Source organism: Equus przewalskii, chromosome 26 (assembly GCF_037783145.1).
Source record: "Equus przewalskii isolate Varuska chromosome 26, EquPr2, whole genome shotgun sequence".
NCBI lineage: Eukaryota > Metazoa > Chordata > Mammalia > Perissodactyla > Equidae > Equus > Equus przewalskii.
This window is the reverse complement of record NC_091856.1, coordinates 37574890-37600162: the sequence shown is the minus strand read 5'-3', so window position 1 is coordinate 37600162 and position 25273 is coordinate 37574890. Positions and strand designations below refer to the sequence as shown.

The 25273-nt window shown below is 66.3% G+C and overlaps 1 protein-coding gene across 7 annotated transcripts in view; it reads left to right on the top strand.

Annotated features, from left to right (window-relative positions):
• The window catches only part of GPSM1 (G protein signaling modulator 1), a 34575-nt gene extending 10738 nt beyond the window's left edge, over positions 1 to 23837 (top strand). For 3 of the 7 annotated variants that reach the window (XM_070596520.1, XM_070596517.1, XM_070596518.1), the window contains 12 exons: positions 557 to 692; positions 1509 to 1651; positions 2289 to 2412; positions 2605 to 2720; positions 3518 to 3673; positions 4618 to 4726; positions 5970 to 6093; positions 12772 to 12842; positions 13663 to 13842; positions 20271 to 20427; positions 20891 to 21099; positions 22196 to 23837. In XM_070596520.1, the coding sequence (XP_070452621.1) occupies positions 557 to 692; positions 1509 to 1651; positions 2289 to 2412; positions 2605 to 2720; positions 3518 to 3673; positions 4618 to 4726; positions 5970 to 6093; positions 12772 to 12842; positions 13663 to 13842; positions 20271 to 20427; positions 20891 to 21099; positions 22196 to 22402 (1732 nt within the window). In that variant the 3' untranslated portion in view covers positions 22403 to 23837. Of the gene's footprint in view, positions 1 to 556; positions 693 to 1508; positions 1652 to 2288; positions 2413 to 2604; positions 2721 to 3517; positions 3674 to 4617; positions 4727 to 5969; positions 6094 to 7693; positions 7985 to 10678; positions 11063 to 12771; positions 12843 to 13662; positions 13843 to 20270; positions 20428 to 20842; positions 21100 to 22195 lie in introns of those variants that run through there. The other 4 variants (XM_070596519.1, XM_070596521.1, XM_070596522.1 and 1 more) reach the window with 3 other exon arrangements.
• The last annotated feature ends 1436 nt before the right edge of the window (positions 23838 to 25273 follow it).

Sequence of the window (25273 nt, the reverse complement as noted above, 5' to 3'; positions counted from 1 at the left end):
CCTCAAGGCCTTGGTCCATGCTGTTCTCACCCCGGGACACCCTTCCCTTGCTATTCCTGCCTTCCTCTGCCCCGCCCCCGCTCCTCAGGACTGCATCAGCCCAGACCTCCCAGGTGGAGGTGGGGCTCCTGGCAGCTCCACACCAACCCCGCCCACAGGCCCTCCCCCCCCACCCCCCAGCAGCCAGAGAGCCCACATCGGGTCCTCAACACCGGCCAGTGTGTGGTGCCAGCGGGCACATGGCAAATATTCACCAAATGAGCGGTCGTAAAGTTAATTCTCACTGCATGGCCCCCCAAATCTCCCTGTCTCCATCCGGGGTCCTCCCCAAGCCCCAGCAACTGCAGGCTGCACTGAGGCCTCTCCCAGACCCGGCCCAGCAGGAGTCGCCCGCCAACCATGGACCCCTGCCCAGCATTAGCCTGGTGGCCTCGGGCTCCTAGTCAGCCCGGGGCTGGTCCTCCAAGGCCCTCACCTGCCCTCGCCCGGGCTCCCTGCTTGGCTCAGGGTCTCGGCCAGTCCTCAGCCCGGCCCCTCACTCCTGCCTGCTCTCTAGGACCATCGGTGACCGCATGGGGGAGGCCAAGGCCAGCGGGAACCTGGGCAACACGCTCAAGGTCCTGGGCCGCTTTGACGAGGCTGTCGTCTGCTGCCAGCGGCACCTGGACATCGCCCAGGAGCAGGGGGACAAGGTGGGTCCTCGGTCCCTGGCTGCCTGCCTCTCCTGCCCCTGACCTGTGGCCCCTGTCCAGGTCTGCGATTGGGGCCAGCAGGTGATGCCCCACTCACAGCCCCACGCTGCCCCCCACGAGAGGAAGATGGGAGGATAGTCCCCATCCAAAATGTGGGGCCTCTGGCTCCCTAAGCTGGAATCCCCAGCCCCCCATCTTCTGCCCCTCTCACTGACCTCCCCTGAATCTGCCAACACCCCCAGTCACTCCTTCCGGGCCCAGAGGGGGACAGAGGGCACGGCTTTGGGAGGAAGCCTCACTGGAGAGGCAGATGTCAATGAAATGGCAGCAGCAGACAGGGCAGCAGGGGCTCTGGCCGTGTGCTGACGTGTGACCTTCCTGCTTATCTCCATAATCCTGGAGTTGAGCGTCCCTGTAACCGATACAGACGAGGAAACTGAGGCTGGAGAGGTGACGTGACTTGTCCCAGGTCACGGCCAGAGGTGGCCAAGCTAAGCCAGGAGCCCCTACCCCTGGGCGTCAGAGAGGGGCCTGGCCACTCTGATGGGAGAGAGGGTGGCCGAGAGGGGCAGAGCTGGGCTCCCCCAACTCCTTGGGGCTCCACCCCTACCTCAGCATCTGGCCTTGGTAACAGCTTCCCCCCAGGTCCTTGCCTTTGGGGCCCCAGGAACAGTGGGGACGGTGAGCCAGGTGGCAGGCATGAGGCCAGGTGCATGCATGCCTCCGGGTGACTTCCCCAGCCAGCTGCCTGGGGCGGCGGGCTCCTTGAGGGTGGTGGCTGCAGAGGCGCCCCCCACACCTCGGTGCTGCCCGCAGGTCGGGGAGGCGAGGGCACTCTACAACATCGGCAACGTGTACCATGCCAAGGGCAAGCAGCTGTCCTGGAACGCTGCACAGGACCCTGGGCACCTGCCGCCTGATGTTCGCGAGACACTGCGCAGGGCCTCCGAGTTCTACGAGTGAGTGGGGTGGGCGCGGCGCCCACAGGGCCGAGGGCCAGGGTTTGTCCATCATTCCACACCCACCTCCAGAGCCGCTGCCTGCCGGGCACAGGGACTTGGTGGCAGCCCCAAGCGCAGGGAGCCCACACGGGCCCACCACCTCCTGGATGGTGACAGCCAGGCCGGCCCTCCTGCCCACCCCTGCCTGCACTGGTCCTCAGGGTCTGGGGGGACTCCGCCAGGCCCCGGTGTTTCCACGCTCGTTCATCCACAGCAGTGGAGAGAAGGGGGAGCTGCTGAGCCAAAGCCACATGTGGCATTTAGCAAACAGTGGCTGGAAGAAGGGCCGGATGGTGGGCCGAGCCTCTGGGTGTGGGAGAACCCTTCCCTGGGAGAAGAGGCTGCACCTGAGAACCAGAGTCGGGGGTGGGGAGCCCCAAGCTGAACCCCGGAGCTCAGACAACACCTGCTCCAGTGCCGGCGGAGCCAAGGGGGCTGCACCCCGAGCCGCCATCTTTCTGGGGCACAGGAATGGACACACCCCGGAGGGACACGCCCTGGGGGAGGGGCAGATCCTCTTTCCTGGGCAGGAGGGTCACTTGGGCAGGCTTCCCTCACAGTGGGAGGGACACGGCTCAGACAGCTCTGCCCCCAGGAGGAACCTGTCCCTGGTGAAGGAGCTGGGGGACCGGGCGGCCCAGGGCAGGGCCTACGGCAACCTGGGCAACACCCACTACCTGCTGGGGAGCTTCGTGGAGGCCACGACCTTCCACAAGGAGGTGAGTGGCCAGTGGGGCAGGCGGCGGCAGGGGTCGGGGTACCCCACTGGCCTCCCTACTTCATCTGGGTTTGGTGCTGGGGCTCCCAGGGCTGCTCCCTCTGGACACAGACATGGGGCCAGCCATCCTGCTGTCCACGTCGGGTCCTGGGGCTGCTCTGTGACCCCCCGGGTCTTGGGTTTGTGTCCTCAGCGCCTGGCCATTGCTAAGGAATTTGGAGACAAGGCGGCCGAGAGGAGAGCCTACAGCAACCTGGGGAACGCCCACATCTTCCTGGGGCGCTTCGATGTGGCCGCTGAGTACTACAAGTAGGCATCCCCAAGCCCTGGCCAGGGCGGGGGGCCTGAGGAGGGCACGGGCGGGGCGCCGGGACACGAGGCCAAGGAGGTGCCCGCCCAGAGGTGGGGGTGCGTCTGACCTCCCGGCCTCCCCAGGGCCAGGTGGGCTTCCGGGCCTCCCCAGAAGGACAGACTGACAAGCCCATGTCGGGGCACCAGGGACAGGGATAAGCGCCATGCCCTCACTGGCCCAGTGCTGGCCGAGGCCGTGGGCAGCACACAGCTGGCCTTGGCTGAGGGCCTACGGTGCTGGTTACTGGGGGCAACCCAGAGTTGTGTTTGCTGCTCGTGACGGCTCTGGGTGCAGGTGTAACCACTCCTGCGTGGACTCGGGAGGGTAAGGACCATGGGCTCCGGGGTCCCTGACTTGTGCTGAGACTGTCTCTGAGCCATCTGCCTCCTGGCCTGAGTAGCAGAGCCATGGCCACCAGGTGGAGACCAGGTCACCAGAGTTAATGCCCTGTGTCAGGACCCGAGACCCCAGTGGGGAGGCTGAGGCTCAGGGTGGTGAAGTGACTGGCCAGGGTGGGCAGAGCCTGGTGGGGCCCTGTCTGTCTGGTTCCAGCAGAGTCAGGTGCTGCAGCCATCTGAGGTTGGGGACGAGGCCGGGCCCCGGAGAAACCCCAGTGGGATCTTGGGCTGGAGGCCTCTGGGTGGGTGGGCTGCTTCCCCATCACCCACTGTCTAGCCCTTTGGAGGGGGCCGGGTGGGCACTGGGAGCCTCCTTCCTGGGTGCTGACACCCCCCCAACCCTCGTCCCCATGCAGGAAGACGCTGCAGCTGTCGCGGCAGCTCCAGGACCAGGCGGTGGAGGCGCAGGCCTGCTACAGCCTTGGCAACACCTACACGCTGCTACAGGACTACGAGCGGGCCGCCGAGTACCACCTGCGGCACCTGCTCATCGCGCAGGAGCTGGCTGACAGGTGCGCGGCCTGGACGTGGGGTGGGGGCCGTGGGCAGACCTGGCCCAAGGGCTCCGACAGCCCCTGCTGGCTGAACTGCGAGCTGATTGCCGCGGCCTTGGCCCTGCTCCGCCACCTACCACCGGGGACCCTGAGCAGGGCGGCTGCCTGGGCCTCAGCCTCCCTCCATCTGTGGCCCACGCGGCTCACTAAGTGGGACAGGGTGAAATGTGGTGGACGCTGGGCCGGCCACTTGCAGCCACCCTTAGTGCGCAGTGGTCAGGGGGGTGCGCCCCAGTCGCCCCTCCATCGCCCCTCTGAGCCACTTCCGTATCTATGTGAGCATGAGTCTCTACGGAGAGACAGACAGACAGACGGAACACTGGTAAACACACAGCCATACATGCTGGTCTGGGGGCAGTGGCTGGAGCAAGGGGCCTCAGAGCCCCAGGCCGTGGGCTTCTCCGGGTGGTAGAGAGAAGCTTCTGGAAGGTGTTCCCTAGGGGGCTTGGTATGGTCCACATTATCTTTCTGGTGATAGAGACATTCTGGAACGAGGTGGTGGTGACGTCACGGATTGTAAATGCACGCAGTGCCGCTGAAGTGTGCACTTTAAAGTGGTTAAGTTTATGTTACGTGATTTTTACCTAATTGAGAAGTTAATGACCCAGGGACTGGGGTCACTGCCCCCAAGGGTGGAGGGAGCCACAGGTGAGAGCCTCGCCGGCCACTAGGGGGCACGTGAGGCCAAACTGGGAACCACGCCCACAGACAGCCAGAGCGCCCTGCCCGCCACTCCACTCCATCACCCCTCCCCCAGCGCACCGAGCTGCCCACGCCCTGTCCTCTCCTGTCCTTCCCACCTCCCATCACGATGGACGCTGGGGGGCTTGGGACAGCTGGGCTCTGGGCAGGCTGGCAGGCCTAGGGGGCACAGACATGGACTCAGTTTCCCTTCCTGGCAGAGTGGGCGAAGGCCGGGCATGCTGGAGTCTGGGGAATGCCTACGTGTCCATGGGGAGCCCAGCGCAGGCCCTGACATTTGCCAAGAAGCACCTGGAGATCTCCCAGGAGGTGAGCCGGGCTCGCCCTCCCTTTGGCCCCCAACCACTGCCTTAGCCGGCCTCGAGGCCCTTCAGGTGCTGCCCAGCCCACTCCAGACCAGCCAGGTGCCTTCGTGTGCCCTGGGCTCTTTCTGGGCTGCATGCTGCGTGGGGGCCCAGCCATGGCCCTCCTTCAGAGACCTGGAGGCCGCTTGTCGGCCATAGCTGGGGTGGGTGGGGCGACAGGGACCTGCTTTCCACCCCCAGAGCATTAGTGTCCCTGCTGGGCAGGCCCACAGCCGGGTCCTTCTGTTGGATGGGGTTCCTGTGCCTGACTCCCAGGGAGGAAATGACCTGCCAGAGGCAGCCCAGGGGTATGAAGGTACAGCACCTCTGGGAGATCCTCCCCTGGGATGCCTCAGCTGGATGCCTTCCTGGGGAAAGTGGGCAGGATCTCCGAGGGCCTGTCCACGCAGCATCCTCCCACTGTGGTCAGGGCAGCCCTAACCGGGGCACTGCATGGTCGTCACTGGTGGACTCCGGCTCCCTGGCTCCTGGTCTGTCCTCTCCTGCCCTCCCCCCACCTGCTCCTCAGCCCCCACCTGCCTCCAGGAAGCAGCTCAAAGGCAGGTTCACACCACCTCCCTCCAGCCCACCACAGGGCCCGCCAGGACCCACCGCAGCCCTGTGTCTGTGGGCCGGCAAGGCCCAGAGGTGCCCAGGTGGAGGTGCCGAGGAGCAGGAAAGCTGGGGCCGGGAGAGGTCCAGTCTGGAGAGCCCTTGCACCAGGGCTGCTGGCAGGGCCACGCCACGTCCCCCTGAGCGCACTCGGGGGCAGCAGTGGCCCTGAGCTCTGTGCAGAAGTCCTGCTCTGCCGGCCTCCTTCCGGCTTGCTCCTGGCGTTGCTCGTAGCCTCTGCCACAGGAGTCCTCCCTTTGAGCCCCTGCTCTGAGCTGGGAGCCTGGCGGGCGCCTGAGGGGTGGACGTGAAGCCCCGGGGGCTGGGAAGGAGCAGGCCAACAGCCCCCAGGAGGGTGCCCAAGAAGGAGGGTCCCCCATGGCACTTGGCCAGGCTGCCCGAGGTCCCAAGCATTCTTGGGGTGTGTGGGGTCTCCCTGGGGCATGTGAAGCCCCCCACACAAGGACAGACCCCCAGACTCTGCGTCTGGGGCACTTTGAGGCCTGGTTCTCTTGGAGGCCCAGGGGTCAGTGACTGTCCCGTGGAAGCCTGCAGCAGGGCCCGCCTGCCCACTGACCTGCCCCACTCGGCTGCAGATCGGGGACCGCAACGGGGAGCTCACGGCCCGCATGAATGTGGCACAGCTGCAGCTGGCGCTGGGCCGGCTGACCAGCCCGGCGGCCGCGGAGAAGCCTGACCTGGCTGGCTACGAGGCCCAGGGTGAGTTCCCGGGATGGGCGGGGGTGGTGGAGGGGGCATCCCGTTCCCCGCACGCTCAGACCTCCACCTGGGATTCAGGGGCCTTGGTGGGCAGGGGTGTGGCAGGAGGGGGCCTTGGGTGGAGGGAGCCGCTGGCTCATGCTGGGCCCCGGGGCAGCACTGGGGCCTCTGGGTTTGGGTTAGGAGGTGGGCTCTGACCCTAAACAGGGGACTTTCTAACAGAGCTGCCCCCGGATGGAAAGGGGCCCCTCAGGAGGTGGCGAGCCTGTGCCCCTGGAGGGTGTCGGCATCTGAGCCCCTTCTCTGCACTGCTCCAGAGTTCGCAGTGGGGTGGGGAGTGACTTGGTGTCCAGGGTGTTGGGCATACAGACGGGGGGCCCTGCTTCCCTGGGGCAAGTCAGGGATCAGGGGAGACTGGAGGGGCAGGAGAGAAATGGGCATTCAGGGGCCGGGGGCAGCATAACCAAAAGGGTGGCCCAGATTTGGGGCATTTAGTCAGTTCTTGATGGTCTCTGGGGCGGCGAGGGCCTGTGGCCACCCTGAGCCCCTGAATTTATCTTCTGGTGGCACCATCACCGGCAGGGGCAGGAAAAGGAGGCAAGGGCTGCTCCCTGCCCTCCCCGGCTGCTCCCCTCTCCAGGGCTGAGGACCCCCTCCAGGCTGGGGGCTGGGCTTCCAGGACTGGAGTGGGAGGGGGCTGCTGGGAGGAGGGAGGGCTGGTCAGCCAAGAGGTGGAACGAGCCGTGCACGGGATGCCAGTCAGGTAAGGTCCTCCGATCAGCTGCGACCACTATAATGCCCTCATTCACAGGCTGCTGGTCACTCAACACAGGTCAGCGATGCTGTGCACACAAGGACAGAATGTTCCCTGCAAAGCAAATATATTAATAAATACGGGAGGCAGGGGGCCACCCTGAGCTGGCTTCTCGAGGCAGCTGCTGGTGGGTGTGGGGCGGGCTCTGGGCACAGACATAGCCACCCCCTCCCCGCCCACATGGCCGCCAACCCTTGGGTCCTGAGTTTTCAGGGAGTGCGGCTCCAGCCCTCTCACAGCAGTGTTCCCAGGGGTGCCCACCCTGCCCCAGCCTCCAGATCCCCCCCAGGCTTGCTCAGAGCCAGGCGGGGAAGCAGGTCCCGGCTGTGGTGATGGGTCTCTGGGGTTTCTGTGCCATAATGGTCATGGGTTTCTGATGATGGCCTGTCCTGGGAGATGGAGGGCACATGTCACCCCCTACTCAGAGGATGAGGATGGAAGATGGGAGGGAGGGAGCAAAGGCTTCTGGGACCCTCAGCTGTCCTTGTTTTGGGGGTGCTGTGGCTGATGGGGATGGGATGGAGTGTGGCCCCCTTGTCCCCCACCCTGCCCCAGGATGTACAGTCTGGTACCTCCTCTCCAGGCCGGGTTTTCCAAGGGTGGGTCGCTCTGCCCAGAGACCCCGGCCCTGCCAGGCCACCCTCTGGGAACCCCAGCAGCAGTGGGGGCAGGGCTGGGCCCAGCATCTGGAAAGGCTCCCATGGAGGCACGGCCCAGCTCCGGGCTCTCCTGACGTGTCCCTTCTTCTCCGAGCTGAGGAAGGGGGGGCACACGGCAGTTAACGGCCAGGCTGGGCCCGAACAAGGCAGCTCTGTCCTCTGCCCCACGCCGGCGCCGCAGCTCTGCCCCGTGCCTGGACCCTTCCTGGCCAGGGCCCCCGGAGGCCTCCTCCCCACCTGCAGGGCGGCCAGCAGACGCCGGGAAGAGGCCATCCTCCCAGGAGGTGCAGCCTGCTCAGGCCCAGGAGGCAGGTCTGGGGGCCCCGGACAGCCCTGGGGGACCCCAGCCCTGGGATGCCATTGCTGGGGGCAGGCCGGCGCTCTCCGTCTGGGTGGCCCTGGAGGAGACCCTGCTCAGGTGAGCCGGGCCGGACGGGGCCTTGTGGAGGAGCCAGTGCAGGGCTTTCCGCAGGGGCCGCATCATTCGTTCACTCGTTCATTCAGTGCTACTGCGCCTGCGGTGGGGGGCTGGCCTGATTGCCAGAGGGCCCAGCACCTGCCTTCTGGAAACTGCCCGTTGGTGGGGGTGCACATCCAGAGCCCATCAGTTTGGGGCATGGATGACGGGGGCCAGGTGAGCACCCTGGAGGGGCAGTGACCCAGTCTGGGCAAGCAGGAGCACCTCCAGGGAAGATGAGGAGGAATTCTGGGAGGATGGCGCTGGGGAGCCGGTGGGCGTGGCCTTTGTGGGGGCGTGGCCTTGGGTTGTGGGCGTGGTCTGTGGTGGGCGGCAGTAGGCCAGGCCTGCAGGCTTCTCTTTGCTGTCTTGATAGAAACAAGGGCCCTTTGTGTGGCCGCAGGACCAGAGCCCCCTGCGGTTCAGTCTCTAACCTCATGGCCCTCATGGCCCCCCCAACAGAGGCCCCAGAGCCAGTCTGGGTGGGCGGGACACCTCCAAGGCACTGTGGCCTGGGCTGGTCAGTCCTCTGGGTCCCCGGGTGTACCCCACCCTGCACATCCCCACGAGGGCACCGCGCAGGTGGGGCGTGCGAGGGAGGCCCCACTGCAGCCCTTGAGAGGGCCAAGCGATTAGTGCGTTAGAGGAAGGATCCAGCCCTGAGCCTGCAGGCTGCCCGCCTGCTCTCTGAACGTCCCTCTGCCTGTCCCCCATGGGCCTGGGCTGTCCTCTGTCCCACAAGGGGGCTGTGGGACACAAGCCCCACGGCAGGCTGCCTTCTCAGCCCACTTGCACTGTTCAACAGCTCCTTTCACCCTCTGGGCATCCTGGGCACAGAGCAGCTGGACCCCTGGACGGTGCGTCTGGCCACCTCGGGGGTTGGGATGTATAAAGTGTGACGTCTAAGTGGCAGTTTAGGCTTCGGGCTCTGGCCCTGGCTCCACCCACCATGTCTTGGCCGACTGACCAGGTGACTTGACCCAGCTGTGCCTCAGTGTCCCCCTCTGGGTGTCCCCCACTGTGCCTCTTGGGAACAGGGCCTGGCAGGGACAAGGGCACAGCTCGTGCCCCTAGGGAGATCTAAAGATGTGGGGGCATCGCTGTCCATCGCACTCAGCACTCGGCCTGCAGCCCACTCACGGGCCGGGCACCTGGGACGGACCGCTGGGGGCTGCCGGGCTGCAGGGCCCGCATCTGCCGTGTCCCCTCTCCGGCTGCTCTCCGCTCGGCCTTCTGGGGCTCGCCGAGTGAGCTGACTTCTGTGAGCCCTGCCCAATACGGGCACGCCTGCAGCCCTGGCTTCCCATGTCCTGCCCCTGTCCCTGCCCCGCCAGGCTCTGTCACCTTGGCTGGGTGGCCGCCCTCCCTGAGCCCCCGTGTCCACAGTCCTGGGAGGGCCGCCAGGACTTCTGCTGGCGCTGGCCTTGGGGGCACAGTGCGTGGGAAACTGTGCACAGGGCCCCACACAGGAGCTGCCCAGTAGTCCCAGCTCCTAACCCCACGACCCTTGCTGAGCCCCAACGACGTACGGGCCCTGCTGGTGCTCTCGGGGCAAGTAAAAGTGAGGTCAACGTGAGCCACTCGTTGCTCCTGGAGGAGACGCAGTGGGGGCTGCTCAGCACGGTGGGGCCAGGCCATAGCAGTGAGTGTAGCAGCCGAGGGGGGCCCCTCGGAAGCCGCTGTTTTGGTCGGCTCAGGCTGCGTAACACAACGGCACAGACCGCGCAGCTTAAACACCGGACATTTGTTTCTCGCAGTTCCAGGCGCTGGACGTCTGAGGTCAGGGTGCCAGCATAGTGGGGTTCTGGTAGGGGCCGTCTTTCAGGGTTACAGACGGGGCAGGTGGGATACAGGGCAGAGAGAGAGAGAACTCTGGTCTCTTCTCATAAGGGCACCAATCCCATCTCGGGGGCCAAACCTCATAACCTCATCTAACCCTAGTCACCTCCCAAGGCCCCGCCTCCTAACACCATCACACTGAGGCTTATGTATATGAAGTTTGGGGAACACAGACATTCAGTCCACAACAGTGACGTTTGAGCAAAGACTTGAGGGAGAGGGGGGAGTGAGCCGTGAGCTTAAATGGAGGAACAGCAGACCAGGCAGAGGGAATAGCTTGTGCAAAGGCCCTGAGGCAGGAGGAGCCTAGCAGGGGAGGCTGTGTCTGGAGCAGAGTAAATGAAGGGAGACAGTAGGGGATGGGGTTGAGTGGGGCCTCACGGGCCCTTGTGTAAGCCCCCAGCCGCACCAGTGGGGCCCCTGCAGGGAGGAGCAGAGAAAGAATAAGATCTAACCCAGATCCTAAGGCGTCTCTGGCCCCTGGATGGAGAAGGGACTGCAGGGCAAGGCTGGGGCAGGGAGGCAGGTGAGAGACATGTGACTCAGGTCCCAGCCAGGTGAGGTGAGTGGAGGTCAGATTCTGGGGCTCTTGAAGGTGGAGCTGCCAGGATTTCAGAAGCAGAGAGGAGGTGAGGAAGGAGCTGGGGGCACAGCTCGAGCAGCTAGAAATCTGAGTTGCCTGACTGAGCCAAGGTCAGGACGGGGCGTGTCCTGGTGCCTGCTGGGGACAAAAGTGATGGGGAGGGTGCCGGTCAGACTCGGGAAGGGGTGGGGCACAGCTCAGGGAGGTTTCCAGGCCTTACCCTCTGGTGGGAGGGACGGGAAAGGAGCCAGTGGTCAGGGCTGCTGAGCCAAGGGCGCGGGCCGTTGGAGCCGCCGGGTCCGGGACGCCTCGGCCCACTCTCCAGACAGAGGGTGCATTTAGCGGGGCCGTCCGCCCTGGCCGTGTGGGGACCCGCCCCGGAGCCGGAGGCAAGCTGCGTGTCAGAGAGGCGTTTCAGTCTCTGCCACGGGCCAGGGACCGACTGTGCCAGGAATTGGTGGAGGGCCAGGTGGGGCAGCAGCAGCCGTGCAGGGCGCAGAGCTCAGCGGACAGCGTGGGGAAACCGAGTCAGGCCCCCAGGGTGTCAGGAGGCAGCCAAGAGAGACGCCCTCAGCCAGCCCATGGCGGGAGATGGAGCAGGGTTCTCGCCGGCTGTGGTGAGTGAAGGGCCCTGCGCAGTCCTGCCCATCGTGGGGGCCGCTCAGCCTTTGGGACGGAGATGGCCTGTCTACTGTTCCCGTCGCTGCACACGGCGGGTGGGCAGTGTCCCCAGGCACCGTCTGCCTTCCTCAGCGCTGCCTTCCCCATCCAGGCTGGGGGTGGGCAGCAGGGGACCCCCCCGACCCCAGTCGCTGCCCCATCTTCAACCTCGCGACCCGGGGCAGGCTATGTGCCCTGAGGCTGCTCCTCTGCTCGGCGCCTGGCTGAGTCTGCCAGCCACGGGTGCTTTTCAGGGGGCAGGGAGCCTTGCCTGGGGGCACTGGTGTGGGGGCGGGAGGGCAGCAAATGGCCCTAAGTCCTGGGCCACCTTGGTGCTTCCGGGAGCTGCCGGCTGCCCCCTGGTTGCCCCGGACGGCAGCTGCAGATGCTGTCCGGGAAGAGAATCGCTGCATCTCCTCCCCAGGCCATCTCACTTCTCGGCCTCTGGGGAGCAGGGGACAGAGTATGGCTCCCTGGGACCCCAGAGGCCAGGACCTGGGGAAGGGCAGAGGTGCCCACACCACCTCCCCCGGCCAGCTGTCGACCGCCTGCTCAGTTAGTTCTTAGGAAGGCCTGGCCGTTCAGTTTGGGCTGGTGTGAGTGACGGGCTGCTTGAGCCGGCTCCCCTCCCTCTGGGGACTGTGTCCCGGGCAGTGGGTGTGGGCCCAGGCTTGGGTCGGGATGCCCTGCTGAGGGCTCCGCCTGCCTCCTACCACTGCCAGCTGCGGCCATGCGCTGGGCTGCGCTGTTTTGCCACCTCACGCAGCCGGGGGCTGGACGGGAGGCTCCCTGGATCCAGCTCCTAGACCATCCACCACAGGCGTCCAGCCCAGCTTCGTGGGTGGAGCCCGTGTGTGGCGCTAGGGGTGACCACAGGGGGCAAACCGTCGTATCCATGGCTGCAGGTTGCTGGGCGCCCAAGACACGCCAGGCGCTGGAAATGCATGCCCCCTGCACGGCTGGCACGTGCCTGCTGGCCCTGTCAGGGAGTGCCCCAACGGAGGGGGCCACTGAACTCCAGAGAGCGGGGAATGGGTCCCAGGTCAGGTAGTACTAAGCTGGGACCCTCAGAGTGTGCACTGAAGCCTGAGGCCTCACTTGCTGTACCCGTTGTGCTTCCTGGCCTCACACAATCTGGCCCTTGGGCATGAGCTCCTGGGCGCCCTGTCCGTGCCCAGCATATGTCTGCAGGTGGAGGGTCACTCGGCTCCAGGAGGACCTGGCCTGCCCACAGTGCGGCCGGGTGACAGGTGAACGGTGCTCTTTGAAGGCAGGCGCAGGGCAGCTGAGCCGAGTCTGAGGCCCGTGGTGGCACAGACGCGGGAAGAGCGTTTCAGGGCAGGGAACAGTGCGAGCTAAGGCTGGCAGGGAGGCCCCGGGTGTGGGCGGGAAGAGAGCTGGGGCCTCCAGGGGAGCACCAAAGCCAGACCCCACCCAGGCCCCTACAGGGTCCGCTCCATCTCAACGCCTGCCCGCTTGTCCACTCGGGAGGCACAGTGGGCCTGCGGACTCTGCGTTTGCGTCTCCATGGGGCAGTGAGGTGGGAAGCTTGTCCCCAGCCTTCGGGGTGCAGCTGATGATCCTCAGCTCCTGGAGGGCCCGGCCCCGGCCGCCAACCTCGAGGCCAGGGTTCTGTGCGGGGCTGACCGGGCCCACTGTCTTTCAGGGGCCAGGCCCAAGAGGACGCAGAGGCTGAGTGCGGAGACCTGGGACCTGCTGAGGCTCCCCCTGGAGAGGGTGAGTGGGCTCTGGCAGGCGGCGGGGGGCACGTCGGGACGACCTCAGCGGAGTGGCAGCAGCTGCAATTGGAAGTAGATCGCGGGCAGCAGGTCCATGTGGCCGGGGCAGTGTTTGCTGAGCTGCCAGCCCTGCCTTGGCTCCTGTCCGTGTCATGTCCCCTATGATGGGAGACAGACGTGCCCTCTGTGGCCTGAGACCATGGACAAGCCATCTGTCCCTAGAGAGACCCCCACAAGGCTCTGTGGTACCAGAGCCCACTCCCTCCCACCTTACTGCAGGGTCCTGCCAGCCATGTGCCCCGGGGAGAAGCCACAGTCCTTACACATTGTAGACCGCTGCCCACCCTCCCCCCCGGCCACTGTCCTCGGTGTCCTGGCTGGCCCTCACTCCCGGCTGCTCTGTGCCCATTGGACGCTGCCCTATGGGGGAGCAAAGCTGTCACAGGTGGAGCAGCTAGGACTCGGAGCCCCCAGACAGATTCCGGGGCTGGCGGGGTTGGGCCTGGGCCTGCTCTGGATGTGCCAGGGGTGGGTGTTTTGTGACCCTGGGGAGTGGCGTAACCTCTCTGAGCCTCTGGTTCCTCCAGTTAGACTGGGTTCAGTTGTGGACGTCCATGGGGGGCTCTTGGGGGACAAGGCTCAGGGCGGCCCACGGTCACTTGTTGCTTAGTGTGGGAAGACCAACATTTGGGCCCTGACGTCCTCCAGTGCCCTGTGTCGCCTTGCCCAGCCCCCCCCTTAGGGTCCTGGGGTGAGGAGCATTGGTTCAGAATTGCTGGTGGCCCCCACCCACACCTGGCCTTCCTCCCCCTCCCCAGGAGCAGAATGGAGACAGCCACCATTCAGGGGACTGGCGGGGGCCGGGCAGGGACCTGCTCCCCCTCCCGGTGAGGAGCAGGAAGTACCAGGAAGGGCCAGACACCGCTGAGAGGAGGCCGCGGGAGGGCGGCCACTCCCCACTGGACAGCGCGGACGTCCGGGTGCAGGTGCCTCGCACGGTAGGCGACTTCTTCCTGGTTGCTGACAGGGAGTCCAGGGTGGGGCCTCCACCACACAGCAGACCTGGGTGGCTGGGCCGGGCCACACCAGGGGGCAGAGGTTGTGGCCCTGTGCTGTCCCCTGGGACCTGGTGGGCACAGGGCCTGCTGACAGTCCAGGGTACTCAGGGCAGGGACAGTGTTTGATCGTCAGCTGCACTGGCCTCTGTGACCCCAGGCCACACAAGGAGCTGGACTGGACTGGACTGGAGGCCTTGTGGGGTTTGGAGGCGACAGCCCAGCCAGGGACTACAGGACAGCTGGGGGCGGGCAGCTCAGGTCCTTGGGCCCAGCCAGCAGCCTGTCCTAGGGACACAGTGAGCATACGGAGGCAGATGGACAGGTGGAGGCTAGGTAGACAGGTGGCTGGGGGATAGAGAGATGGGGGACAGCTGCAGGAGGGGTGGGTGGCCATGGTCAGGCAGATGGACAGGTGGGGGATGGAGGGTGGGGGGCTGGGCCTCTTGCTGCCTGGCGGTGCCCCACTGTGCCCAGGAGCCAGGGCCGGCCTCTCCAGACTCAGGAACTGGTCAGGGTTTGAGGGGCGCAGAGGAGCAAACCTGCGTGCCTGCCAGAGCCCGGATTCAGAGGTCAGCCTCGAGCCCTCCATGCAGAACACCTGGGTCCAAAACTCTGGGAATTAGTCTAAAACCAGTTCCCTCCAGGGGCTTAGTCAGCACCTTTCTGGCTGCAAGGGGGTGGGTGCCGGGTTGATGTTCTCAGCCAGATAGCTGCATCGCACCCGTCTTTGCCACGAGCCTGCAGACGCCTCCGCCGACCCCATTTGACCCTGCTTGACCCCGTTTGACCCCAGTGTTCACCGTCCGATGGGCCACCTGCCGGCCAGGTTCAGTGTCCGTAGAGTGAGAGACAAGGAGGGGAGGAGCACACCTGGGGAAGGCGAGGGGCTCCCTGCACAGGGCGGGGGCTGCAGTCTGCCCAGGCGGATGGGGCTGTTACTGACACTGCCCCTCCCCACCCCAAGCTGAGTTCAGGGGCCTCACCACCAGCACAGTGGAATCTTCAGGGTCTGAGGAGGCAGCCTGAGGGGCCCTGAAAACTTTTCCAGGGTGGGGCATGGGGAGCAGGGCTGGGCCAGCCCCAAAGCTCAGGGCGAGAAGAGTCATGGAGTGGGCCCAGCCAGCAAGGGCCTGGGCAGCAGAGGATTGTCAGCGCCGGCTACTGGGGAGCCATGGCCGGCTCTGGAGCAGGATGGGCCTGCCCAGGGCCGAGCAGGGGCTGGGCAAGGCCTGGCTTGTGCTTCATGGCCCCCACTGCCTGAGCGTCTCCATCACGGACCGTCCTTACTGGATGACGGCACCATCCACACCTGCCGTTGTTCGTGTTGCGAAGCGTGGGCTGAGCAAGGCGGGTGCCAGAGCCTGGTCCCCAGTGGCCCAGGCCCCCCGCAGCAGGGAGAGCGAAGAGAGACTTGTCTTTGATTCCCCCACACCCCGAAATCACATCAGCCTCCCGGCAGGAGGACTATTTTTAAAGTCTCCCCAAAAAGACCACCTAGCGAAGCCATGTGCCCATGATCTTCCCGTCCTGGCCGTCTCAGAGCCTCGGCCCCAGAGGCGGGCCCTGGAAAGGGGAAGCCAGGCTAACCAAGCCAGGATGTGGCTCCTGGTGGCCCCAGCCCCCTGGTCCTGGCGGGGCTGAGCGGCAGACCAGCACAGTGAGACCCACTCGTCTGTCCACGTGTAGTTCTGGCCCAGCCGTGTCCCTGGTGCTGTCTCCAGGCCCCTTCTACCAAAGAGACGACAGCCGGCGCTCGGGCTTGTCACGTGTAGCACGTTAACAGCAGCTCTAAGAGGGGAAACTCAGGCACAGAGTGGCAAAGAAGCTGGCCTGAGCGCGTCCAGCCAGGAACAGTGGAGCTGTGGTTCCGAGGCAGGGTCAGCTCCTGGCAGCCCTGGCGTGGCCCCCAGAGAACTTGGGGGGCTCCAGGCCATGGTCCTACAGCTGGTGGCCCGGACCCTGATGGCGGCCTGAGCCCCCTGCTCGCCAGGCGCTGGACCCAGCTCCCCCGAAAGGAGGCAGCGCTGGGGGCCGGGCCTGGGCTCTAGGGGCCCCTTCTTCCCTGGGTTGTGTTGGAGGAGGCCACCCGGCAGTGCTGAGGTCGCTGTGGAAGGAGCAGGCCAGAGAGGCCCCTTGGAGGGGGTTCCGCGGTCGCCCGTCCTCCCCACCTACCCCATGGGGGCGCACACCAGCTGCCCCAACCCCCCGTGTGCTCAGGCCGCGCAGGGCCCCAGCACTGGGCTGACGAAGGTTGTGCTGCGAGCGGGGACGGGCTGTCCTGGGAGCCAGCCAGAGGCTCAGACTCCACAGGCCTCCTGAAGCAGGAGAGGACGGCGATGGGGCAGCGGGAGGCTGGGCAGAGGCCAGGGGGCCGTGGTGGGGGGTGGCGGCCATGTGGCGTCAGTGTCAGGCCACACGGCCCTTGCCAACGGCCACCCAGGTCTAGGATGGAAAGGACCCAGTCCGTGTGGCCACTCACCAGCTGTGGGCCGCGGCAGCCCTGGCCTCGGGAATCGGGCCCAAAAGAGGCAGCTTCTCCCGCTGTCCGGCTTGGGAGGAAGCGGGGGCCTGCTGTCAGAGGGAAAACGCTTTCCAGACGGGCTCCCACCCCCCGCCGCCCCGTGACTGCCCGCAGGCCCCAAGCAAGAGGGCTCGAGCGCGCTGGGGGAAGGCCATCTCAGGTGTTTACGGAGCACGCGCACAAGTGTGTGTATGAGCCTCTGTGTGTGTGTGTGTGTGAGCCTGTGTCTGTGTGAGCCTGTGTGTGTAAGAGCGCCTGTGTGTGTGTGAGCCTCTGTGTGTGTGACCATGTCTGTGTGTGTGTGTGTGTGAGCGTGTGTGTGTCTGTGTGTGTGAACCTGTGTGTGTGTGAGCATGTCTAAGTTTGTGTGTATGTGAGCCTCTGTGTGTGTGTGTGAGCATCTATGTGTGTGTGCCTGTGTGTGTGTGAGCATGTCTCTGTGTACGTGAGCATGTCTGAGTCTGTGTGTGTGTGAGCCTGTGTGTGTGTGCGTGAGCATGTCTGTGTGTGTGTGTGTGTGTGTGTGTGTGAGCGAGCACAGCGTGGGTGGGCGGGGACAGGGAGGGGCCGTCACCCTGGGCCCTATTTAAGCATCAAGTTGACAGGCCCCGTGGGTCTCGGCAGCGAGGCGGCACCGGGCGCCACAGGCAGGGTGGTGCACGGGTGCCTTGGCATCCTGCTCAGCTCCACGTGGCCGAGCGCCCCGAGTAGCGCCTGGCTGCTGCTGGAGAGAGCTGCGGATCCCGCGTGAGTGTGGGTCCCCGACGCAGGTGGGGGCTCCGGTGCACATGGGCCAGCCTCACGGTGGGACGCTGGGCTCGGGCGGGGCACAGCTCTTCTCCTGGGGGCGGGGGGAGTGAACGGTCAGGGAGTGGGTGTTACCTGGGGGGCTGTGTGGTCGGCCTGGGGATGAGCGGTCGGCTCCCTGGCATCCTCGCCTAGGCCAGTTCCATGGGGGGAGAGTTCCAGCTTGTTCTGCCCTGCCCAGCTGTTCCCCTGCCTGTCTTCAGCCCCTACCCTTGGTCCTGGGCGGCTCAGGAACCGTGGCAGCTGCAGCTCTGGGGGCTGACCAGGCAGGCTGCGGGGGGCAGCTGCGCTGGGGGTTGGCTCCTTCCTCCCTGGGAGAAACTGGGCTGAGACTCCAGCAGGAGGAGCGGGAGTGAGGCTCCAGGAGGAGCTCTGAGACCTCCGGGATGGAAGCAGCCCGCGTCTGGGGCAAAGAGGAGGCTGCAGTCTGGGGATAGGCTCCAGGTCCCCTGCATGTGTCCTGCTGGGGCCCAGGGTGGGGTCCTGAGCCAGGGGTGCAGGCCCTTTGTGCTGTCCGGAGCTCACTCTGCACCTGTGATCTCAGGCCCAAGGTGCCCGCACAGGGGAAGTGTCATCCCTTACAGGCGGCCCCGGCTCGGGGAGGGTGGGGGCTGCCAGCCCCAGGCCAGTGCCAGGGCTCAGGCCTCTCTTCCAGTCCCGGCCACAGTGCTGATGGGGCCACAAGAGGCCTCGGGGCAAGCCCCCTCTCCTTCAGGTGTACCCCTTGAGCCCTGAATTCCAGCTCAGGGAGGCTGGAGGAGTGTTGGGGTCCCGGGGTCACGCCTGTCTTGGGAAGGGCCTGGCTCCATTTACCTGGCCCACAGTCTGCCTGCAGCACCCCAGCTGGGGCCAGACGCCGGGGCTGGGGCCCGAGAGCAGCAACTGTCCTCTGTAGCAGGGCTGTGCTGTGCTCACTCCACATCTGGCTGAGCCCGGGTCCCCCACAACCACTTGGCCCCAAACAGCCTGGGAGCAGAGCCCACGACCTCCTGGGGGAGGCGTTTGTGCGTCCCCACCAGAATGATGCTGGCCCCCGGCTGCCAGGCCTTCAGGTCCTGGAGGAGGCCCCACCCAGGTGCAGCCCCGGGCTGCAGCTTCTCTGCACCGGCTCTCCCTTCCTCCAGGCCCAGGGGGGCTCAGGGGGGCCGGGCTGCAGGAGAGCAGAGCCCTGGAGGGGGCGGTCTGCTGGTGGGGCAGAGGAGTGAGGGGGGACCTGAGAGCCCAGAGCCTGGGTGGAGTCTCTCTCCTCCCAGCTGCCACCTGCCGGCACGGCCCTCAGCACACACTGGCAGGACCGCCTGTTCAGCTGCCCCTCCCTGCCCATGATGCGCCCCCAGGCCCTCCTGGCCTTCAGAGACCGCACTGCCCCACAGCCTGAGCCCGGCTCTGAAGGGCCCTCAGCTGCACTCCGGGAGCCCAGGCCGGGCCTGCTTGTGGTGGAATCCGACCCTGCTCCTTGCGACTGTGTGACCTTGGGAGGCTGTGCAAGCTCTCTGGGGCTTGGCTGCCGCCTCTGTGCAACGCGCTGCTGGTGGGTTGTCAGGAGTTTGAGGAGTCACACATTTTGGGCAGCACTGACACCCAGTAGGTGACATCTTTGCTGCCATGGTCTCTCCATGAGCCCAGCTCTGACCGGGCCCTGAAGAAGCCCCCAGCCAGCTAAGAGATGGACGGGCCAGGGCTGGGCAGGGGACACTGGCTTCTGAGGGGGGTAGGTGTGGTGCTGATTTGCAGCCAGAGGGTCCTCTGGAAGCCGGCCCATGCACCATCAGCCCTCAGGGCCCTGGACCGGGCCTGGTGAGGCTAGGCGGGGAGTGGGGGCCCCAAGAGACCACCAGGCCCTCCAGCCTCCCCTTGCATGGATGTGTAAACTGAGGCCCAGAGTGGGAGCAGGCTTGCCCAAGGTCACCCTGCCAGTAGGACTCAGCCAGGCCCAGTGACCTGGTCTCACGCTTCTCTCCCCACCCCCACTCCCTCTGGAACTGCCGCTTCTCCGAGGGCCACCCACCCCACCGTCTTAACATCACCTGTGGGATTTGCCCAGGTGCACTGGGTCACCCCGGGGTCAGCCTCCCGCCATCTAGGCTACACACTGAGTGTCTCCCAGAGTCCCCATGGTTCAACTGGCAACCCAGTACTCCCAGCCTGGCGCCCAGGCTCTGCGCCCCCAGCCACCCAGAGCAGATGTTAGCATCTTCTCTCTAGTCTGAACACCCCACACCCAAGGGCCTGGCCCTCACACATCTGTTATCCTCGGGCCTGCCCATTGGTCTAGGACCTTGTAAACATGTCCAAACCCTACGAGGGGTGGCACTGAGGTGGAACACAGGAGCCGGAGCCCTCACCTCCCCCAACTCGGGCTCTTTGCCTTTGGTGATATGACCTGACATTCCTGGCACCTCTGGGTCCACCATCATCACTGCTGGGGCCCCGACACTGACCACTGCGAGTGTGTCTACCAGCCAGCAAGGCTCCCTGCCTGCTGAGAGCCCCAGTCCCCTCTCTCACTCACGCGTGTTTGTTCATTCGGCAGGCACTAGTGAGTGCTGTGCTGGGGGCCAGGGCTCCAGAGGTGCCCAGGGACAGGTGGCGCTCATTGCAGGGGGCTGACACAAGTGCCTGACAGAGGCCTGCTGGGAGGTGGTGGTGACACTGAACTGGGGGGAGGGGGTGCTGGGGGGAGGTGTTCCCGGCTAGGCAAGTGGGGGTCACGGTGGCAGGGTGTGGGTGGCCGGGGGAGGGGCAGTGACCTGTCCAGGGAGGATGATGGAGGCCTGCATGGGGGTGGCAGCCGAGGGAGGAGAGAGATGGTGATGGTGCCGGGGAGAGGAGGAAGGGGCAGCGGGCACAGGTGGCTACTGGCCAGAGGGGGAGCAGGTTTGGGGTAGGGTGGCCGGCAGGTGGCAGATGAGGGTCCTGACCTTTGCCCAGGCCGAGCAGCCCCCCGACTCGTGTGCAGGGGTCTGTGAGGGGCTGCTGACCACAGCACGGCCAGTTTGGCTGGGCCGAGCTGGTGCTGACGGCCCCCACCCCCCCCCAGAGCATCCCTCGGGCCCCGTCCGCTGACGAGGAGTGCTTCTTTGATCTGCTGAGCAAGTTCCAGAGCAGCCGCATGGACGACCAGCGCTGCCCCCTGGAGGAGGGCCAGCCCGGGGCCGCCGAGGCCACGGCCGCCCCCAACTTGGAGGAGAGGATCGGTGAGTGCCTCCCCCGGGAGTGCCTCGAGGGGTGCAGGGGCCAGGGCCGGTCCCCCCCTCCATTGCACTGTCCCCGCAAGCCCTTGCTCCTGAGGGGCGGGGCAGACCAGCTGCAAAGTGCCCCTTGTCACTGTGAGCTCCCGTCCCCCGCCGCCTCGCCCAGAGCAGCATCCTGGGAAGCATGTAATCATCCCGCCTCCAGAATGTACCGTGTCAGGCGTACTGGCGGTCTTGGAGTGGGCGTGGGCAGCAAGGCTTCCTCCTGTCACCTCCTGGGAGCCCTTGGAGGCGGGCGTGGGGCAGCTAAGAGCGGCTGGGATCTGGGGTCACTGGAGATGCCGCTGGGAGCCCTATGCCCCCGGGAGTGTGGTGGGCTGGGCTGCGCTCACAGCAGTCAGAGCCCTTGCCGGCCCAGCCCGGCCCCGCCCAGCCTCAGGCCTGACCCGCAGTGGCCCTGCCGCAGCCCAGCCCTCGCTGACAGCCTCCCCCCAGACCGAAGAGTTCTTCGACCTCATCGCCAGCTCGCAGAGCCGCCGGCTGGATGACCAGCGGGCCAGCGTGGGCAGCCTGCCCGGACTGCGTATCACGCACAACAACCTGGGGCACCTGCGCGGTGACGGGGACCCCCAGGAGCCAGGGGATGACTTCTTCAACATGCTCATCAAGTGCCAGGTAGGCCTGCAGACCACAGCGGCTCCCATCCTTCCTTCCCAGGCTGGGTCTGGGGACACCCCAGGGGCAGGAGAACAACAGGCTGGCTCAGCCAGTGTCACTGAGTGCCCACGGGTGCACAGATCCGGGGCCCTCCTCCTGGGACCTCCCCGAGAATGTCACCCCAGGATGTCCTCAGGCTGGCCACCCCTTACAGCGCAGGAGCTCGGAGCCAGGGGTCGCCAGGTCCTCAAGGTTGTGGCCTCGGGGATCCCCCTGCCTTCCACATCCAGACGGAGAAAACCAAGGGCCAGACAGCACCCCAGAGCGGGGAGGGCAGCAGGGGTCTGGCCATCACCGTGGGGTCCAGCCACCCACCCGTCTGGGCAAGGCTGAACAGCAGGCGGGTCTCAGGGTCAGGAAACCTTCAGAGAAACGTCTGGGGAGGGGGCAGCTGCTCGGCCGCTGTGAGTCCCCAGATCCGACGTTCGTTCCCACAGAGGAGAGGAAAGTGCAGCCCTGAGCCAGTCAGAGGAGCCTCAAAACCAGCCCCTACCGAGAAGGCCCGAGCCCCCCGTCCACACGCACGCACGCTCTGGCAGCTGCGCTGGCTCCCCGCCCTTCTCCTCCAGGCCCTGCAGAGACGCCCAAACACCCCCTCGGCCCCCTCAGCCCCGCGCCGGCCTCAGCCCCCTGGTCCCACGGGGAACCTTGGGCAGCTCCGCACGGCACGCTCCGGGAGCTGCAGTCCCTGGCCCTGTCCCCAGGACTCGTGAACACACCACTCTCAGGGGGTCTTGGGGGAGGCCCTGCAGGCCGCCCAGCAGGCTCATCTCCTGCCCAGTTCGCCCCACACTCCCCTTCAACCTGCCCTCGCTGGGCGGCTGTTCTTGGGGTCAGGGCTCCCAGCCAGAGCGCCCCAGAGCTGACTTCCCAGGCGGATCCTGGGAGGCCCGAGGCGGCCTGACCTGCCCTCCTGAGCGGGCACTGCCGCTGGACAGCAGCCTCTGCCTCCGAGTTGTCTGTGGGCCATTGACCACTGGGCCCAGGAGCTGGGGCGGCCCTCCAAGGCTTGGGGAGGGCGAGGCCCCCGACCCGCGTGTCCGTGTCTGCTCAGTCCTCCAGGATTGACGACCAGCGCTGCCCACCACCCGACGTGCTGCCCCGCGGCCCCACCATGCCCGACGAGGACTTCTTCAGCCTCATCCAGAGGGTGCAGGCCAAGCGGATGGACGAGCAGCGGGTGGACCTCGCTGGGAGCCCGGAACAGGATGTGGGCGGGCCGCCTGAGCCCCGACAACAGTGCCAGCCGGGCGCCAGCTAAGGCCTCACGCCCACCAGCCAGGCCCGCCCCACCCCCACTCCTGGACGCCGGGTTGGGGGCTCACAGCTGTCCAGGATGCCCATGGCCCCCCGAGAAGCCAAATCCTCCCGGGGCCATGGCTAAGGGCAGGCTGTGAGCCCACTGAGCCGGACACTGGGCACACAGCCCACATGGCGTCCCCTCCCCAGGGCGGCAGGCTCGGGCAGCTGTGGGGAAGGGCATGCTTTGGCCCGGGCCGGCCCCCACATGGTACACGGCTTCCTGCAGGCCGGCCCGGCCCAGCCTTGCCCTCACCCTGGCCCCTGCCCCTGGCTGGGCCTTCAGCATGTCGGCCCCAAACCCCGGTGCTGTCTAGACCCTCCGTGTCCTCTCCCTGACCCTGCCCAGCTCCGTCCTGCTGGCCAAATGTGAAACCCTGCCCCTCCCCCAAGCCCCCAAAGCTGTCTCTGAGGCCTCTTCTCTGGGCCATTTCTGTCCTCCCAAGGCTGGTCCCAGGGATGCCCGTGCACAGACATGCTTGCCACAGTCCAGGCCTCTCCCCTCCGGGGGGGCGCCCTCTAGCCCCTCTTCCCTCCCTCCTACCCGGCAGGAGGAGGAGGAGGAGGAAGAGGAGGAGGAGGGCAGGCACGGAGAGCCCCGAGGCAGGCCCGGTGCCCCCCACCCTGACGCTTCAGGTCCAGCCCTGCCGTGCGCTGCCACCCTGTCTCACGCAGTGGGGAGGGATGGGGAGGAGCCCACCTTTCTCCACTCCAAGCCCCGCAGCCAGGAACGGGCCACCTGGTCCCGGGGATTCCGATTGGCAGCGAGGTCTGTCCCCCCAGGGTGTCAGGACGGGCGGGCGGGCGCGCGCGGGGCCTCCAGCTCTGCAGCCATGGGGGAGTCTGGGGTCAGCTCAAGTCAGCCCTGTCCCCCCATGAGCTCCCAGCCCTCACTCCCAGCAGCCGGGGGAGATGCCATCCCTGCCTCGTCCCGTGGGGAGGGTCGAGTCGGCCCTCAGCGTGGGGCAGGAGTCAGGCCCCCTCGGGGACCGTGGCCTTGGCCCACCCCCTGTGGGGCCCACCACCAGCCTTCTGGAGCGTTCCTGGGGGGAGCCAGAACCCCACCCCCAGAATGTGAGGCAGCACCTCCCCGGGGGGCCCCCCGGCCCGGCCCCACGGTCCTGCTCTCCGAGCGTGGGGAGGCGGCAGGACCGCGCCCTGCAGCACAGCCTGGGGGCCTCCAGTGATGAGCGCTCTGAAGGGGCGTGGGGCCCCGGGGGCAGGCAGGCTGGTGGGCATGGGACAGACGGAGCACAGGCCGTGTGGCCGCCCTGTACTTGAATGTACTGCGTATTTATTCCTCACACGTGTTTGCAATGTTGTCGGTAGGTCCTTTCAGACCCAAGAGGTACATTGTTTTTCTGTTTTTTCCCAAAAAATAAAGTCTGCCAAGTGAACAGTGTCCGTGTCAGAATTAGTGCTGGGGGGTGTCAATCCGGGAGCCGCGGGCAACTGACCTCACTGGGTGAGCAAGCCTGCACCACGCAGGCCCTGGGGCTCAGGAGCCACACCCACCCTCCCAGGTGGCCCCTGCTCCAAGCCCGCCACCACTCATTGGCTGGGTCCCTAGAAACGTCCCAGGGCTGGGGGTCTCTGCTGTGCTCATCAGTGAGGGGGCTCAGGCTCAGAGGGGTTAAGCGCACTCCCAGGGACACGCAGCCAGCAAAGGAGCAGTGTTGGCGCCCATGTGTCTCCCAGAGCCCGTGCCTTCATCCTGAGCCCCGCACTCTCCCCGGGAACAGGCGACAGGAGCCAGAGCAGAGACTGTCCTGACGCCGGGACACGGCTGCGGGACGCGTGGAGCGTGCTGTGGGGGCCGGCCCTCCCGAGCGGGACACAGGTGAAGCCCTTGGCCTCCCCCTCGGTCAGCCCCCACAGCCGTCCATGGAGCTCTCATGGGCTGAGTTCGCTGCCACCCCCACCCAGAAGGCTGCGTCCCAGGCGACCAGTTCCATGGTGATCGCGGTCCAGCTGGTCCACAGGGCGAAGGAGCCCTGGGCCTGTGCTCCACGGGGGGCTCGCATCTGGGGACACAGCAGTGCTGGCGGTTGTGGTGTGTGCCAGGAAGGCCACCCCCACAGGCACTTCCCGGCCCAGACCCAACGCCGGGCTGGGAACCCCACCGCCTCCCCACTCGCAGGAGGGGGGCTGACTGAGGGCAGGTGGAAAGGGGGGCAGCCCGGCTCCCCGCCGGCATCTCTGGGTCCTGAAGTCGGCCACAGACATGGTGTCCCGGAGCCCTCAGCACCCGGGCCTCAGGCCAGGCTGACTGGAGCCCACGTTGCGGGCTGAGCCCCCACCTTCGTCTGCTCATGGACCCACAGAGCCAGGCTTCCCTGGCACTCAGAGGGAGACAAGTGACCCTGGAGAGGGGCAGAGGCCGAGGGTCCGTCCAGTGGGGGCTGCAGGGGAGGCTGACCAGTGAGCTGAGGAGCGAATGGGGGACTTCTGCTCCAGAAGCGCTGGCTAGGAATGCAGACCAAGCCTCGGAACGCCGCAAAAGACACTACACGTGTGTCCCCAACAGCATCGGGAGCAGAAAGACCATCAGGAATCGCCCGCCAAAACCTAGTAGCGGCTGAGCCCCCAAGGGGTAGGCCCCCGCCTTTCAAGCTGCCTCTGTCCTGGGGCCTCGTCCATTTGAAGGAGGCTGCTACAGAGTTAGGGGCACCCTAGCCTCGCACGAGGCGGGCTCCCCGGACCACGGGGCACAGGCAAGATGGAGTGCAGCATTTGGAGGAGCCAGAGCAGGCCCAAGTCCGGTCCCCGGTGCAGCGTCTGTCCCTTGGCCACTCCTGTGGCTGTGGGCACGTGCCCGCCAGGCCGAGGAGAG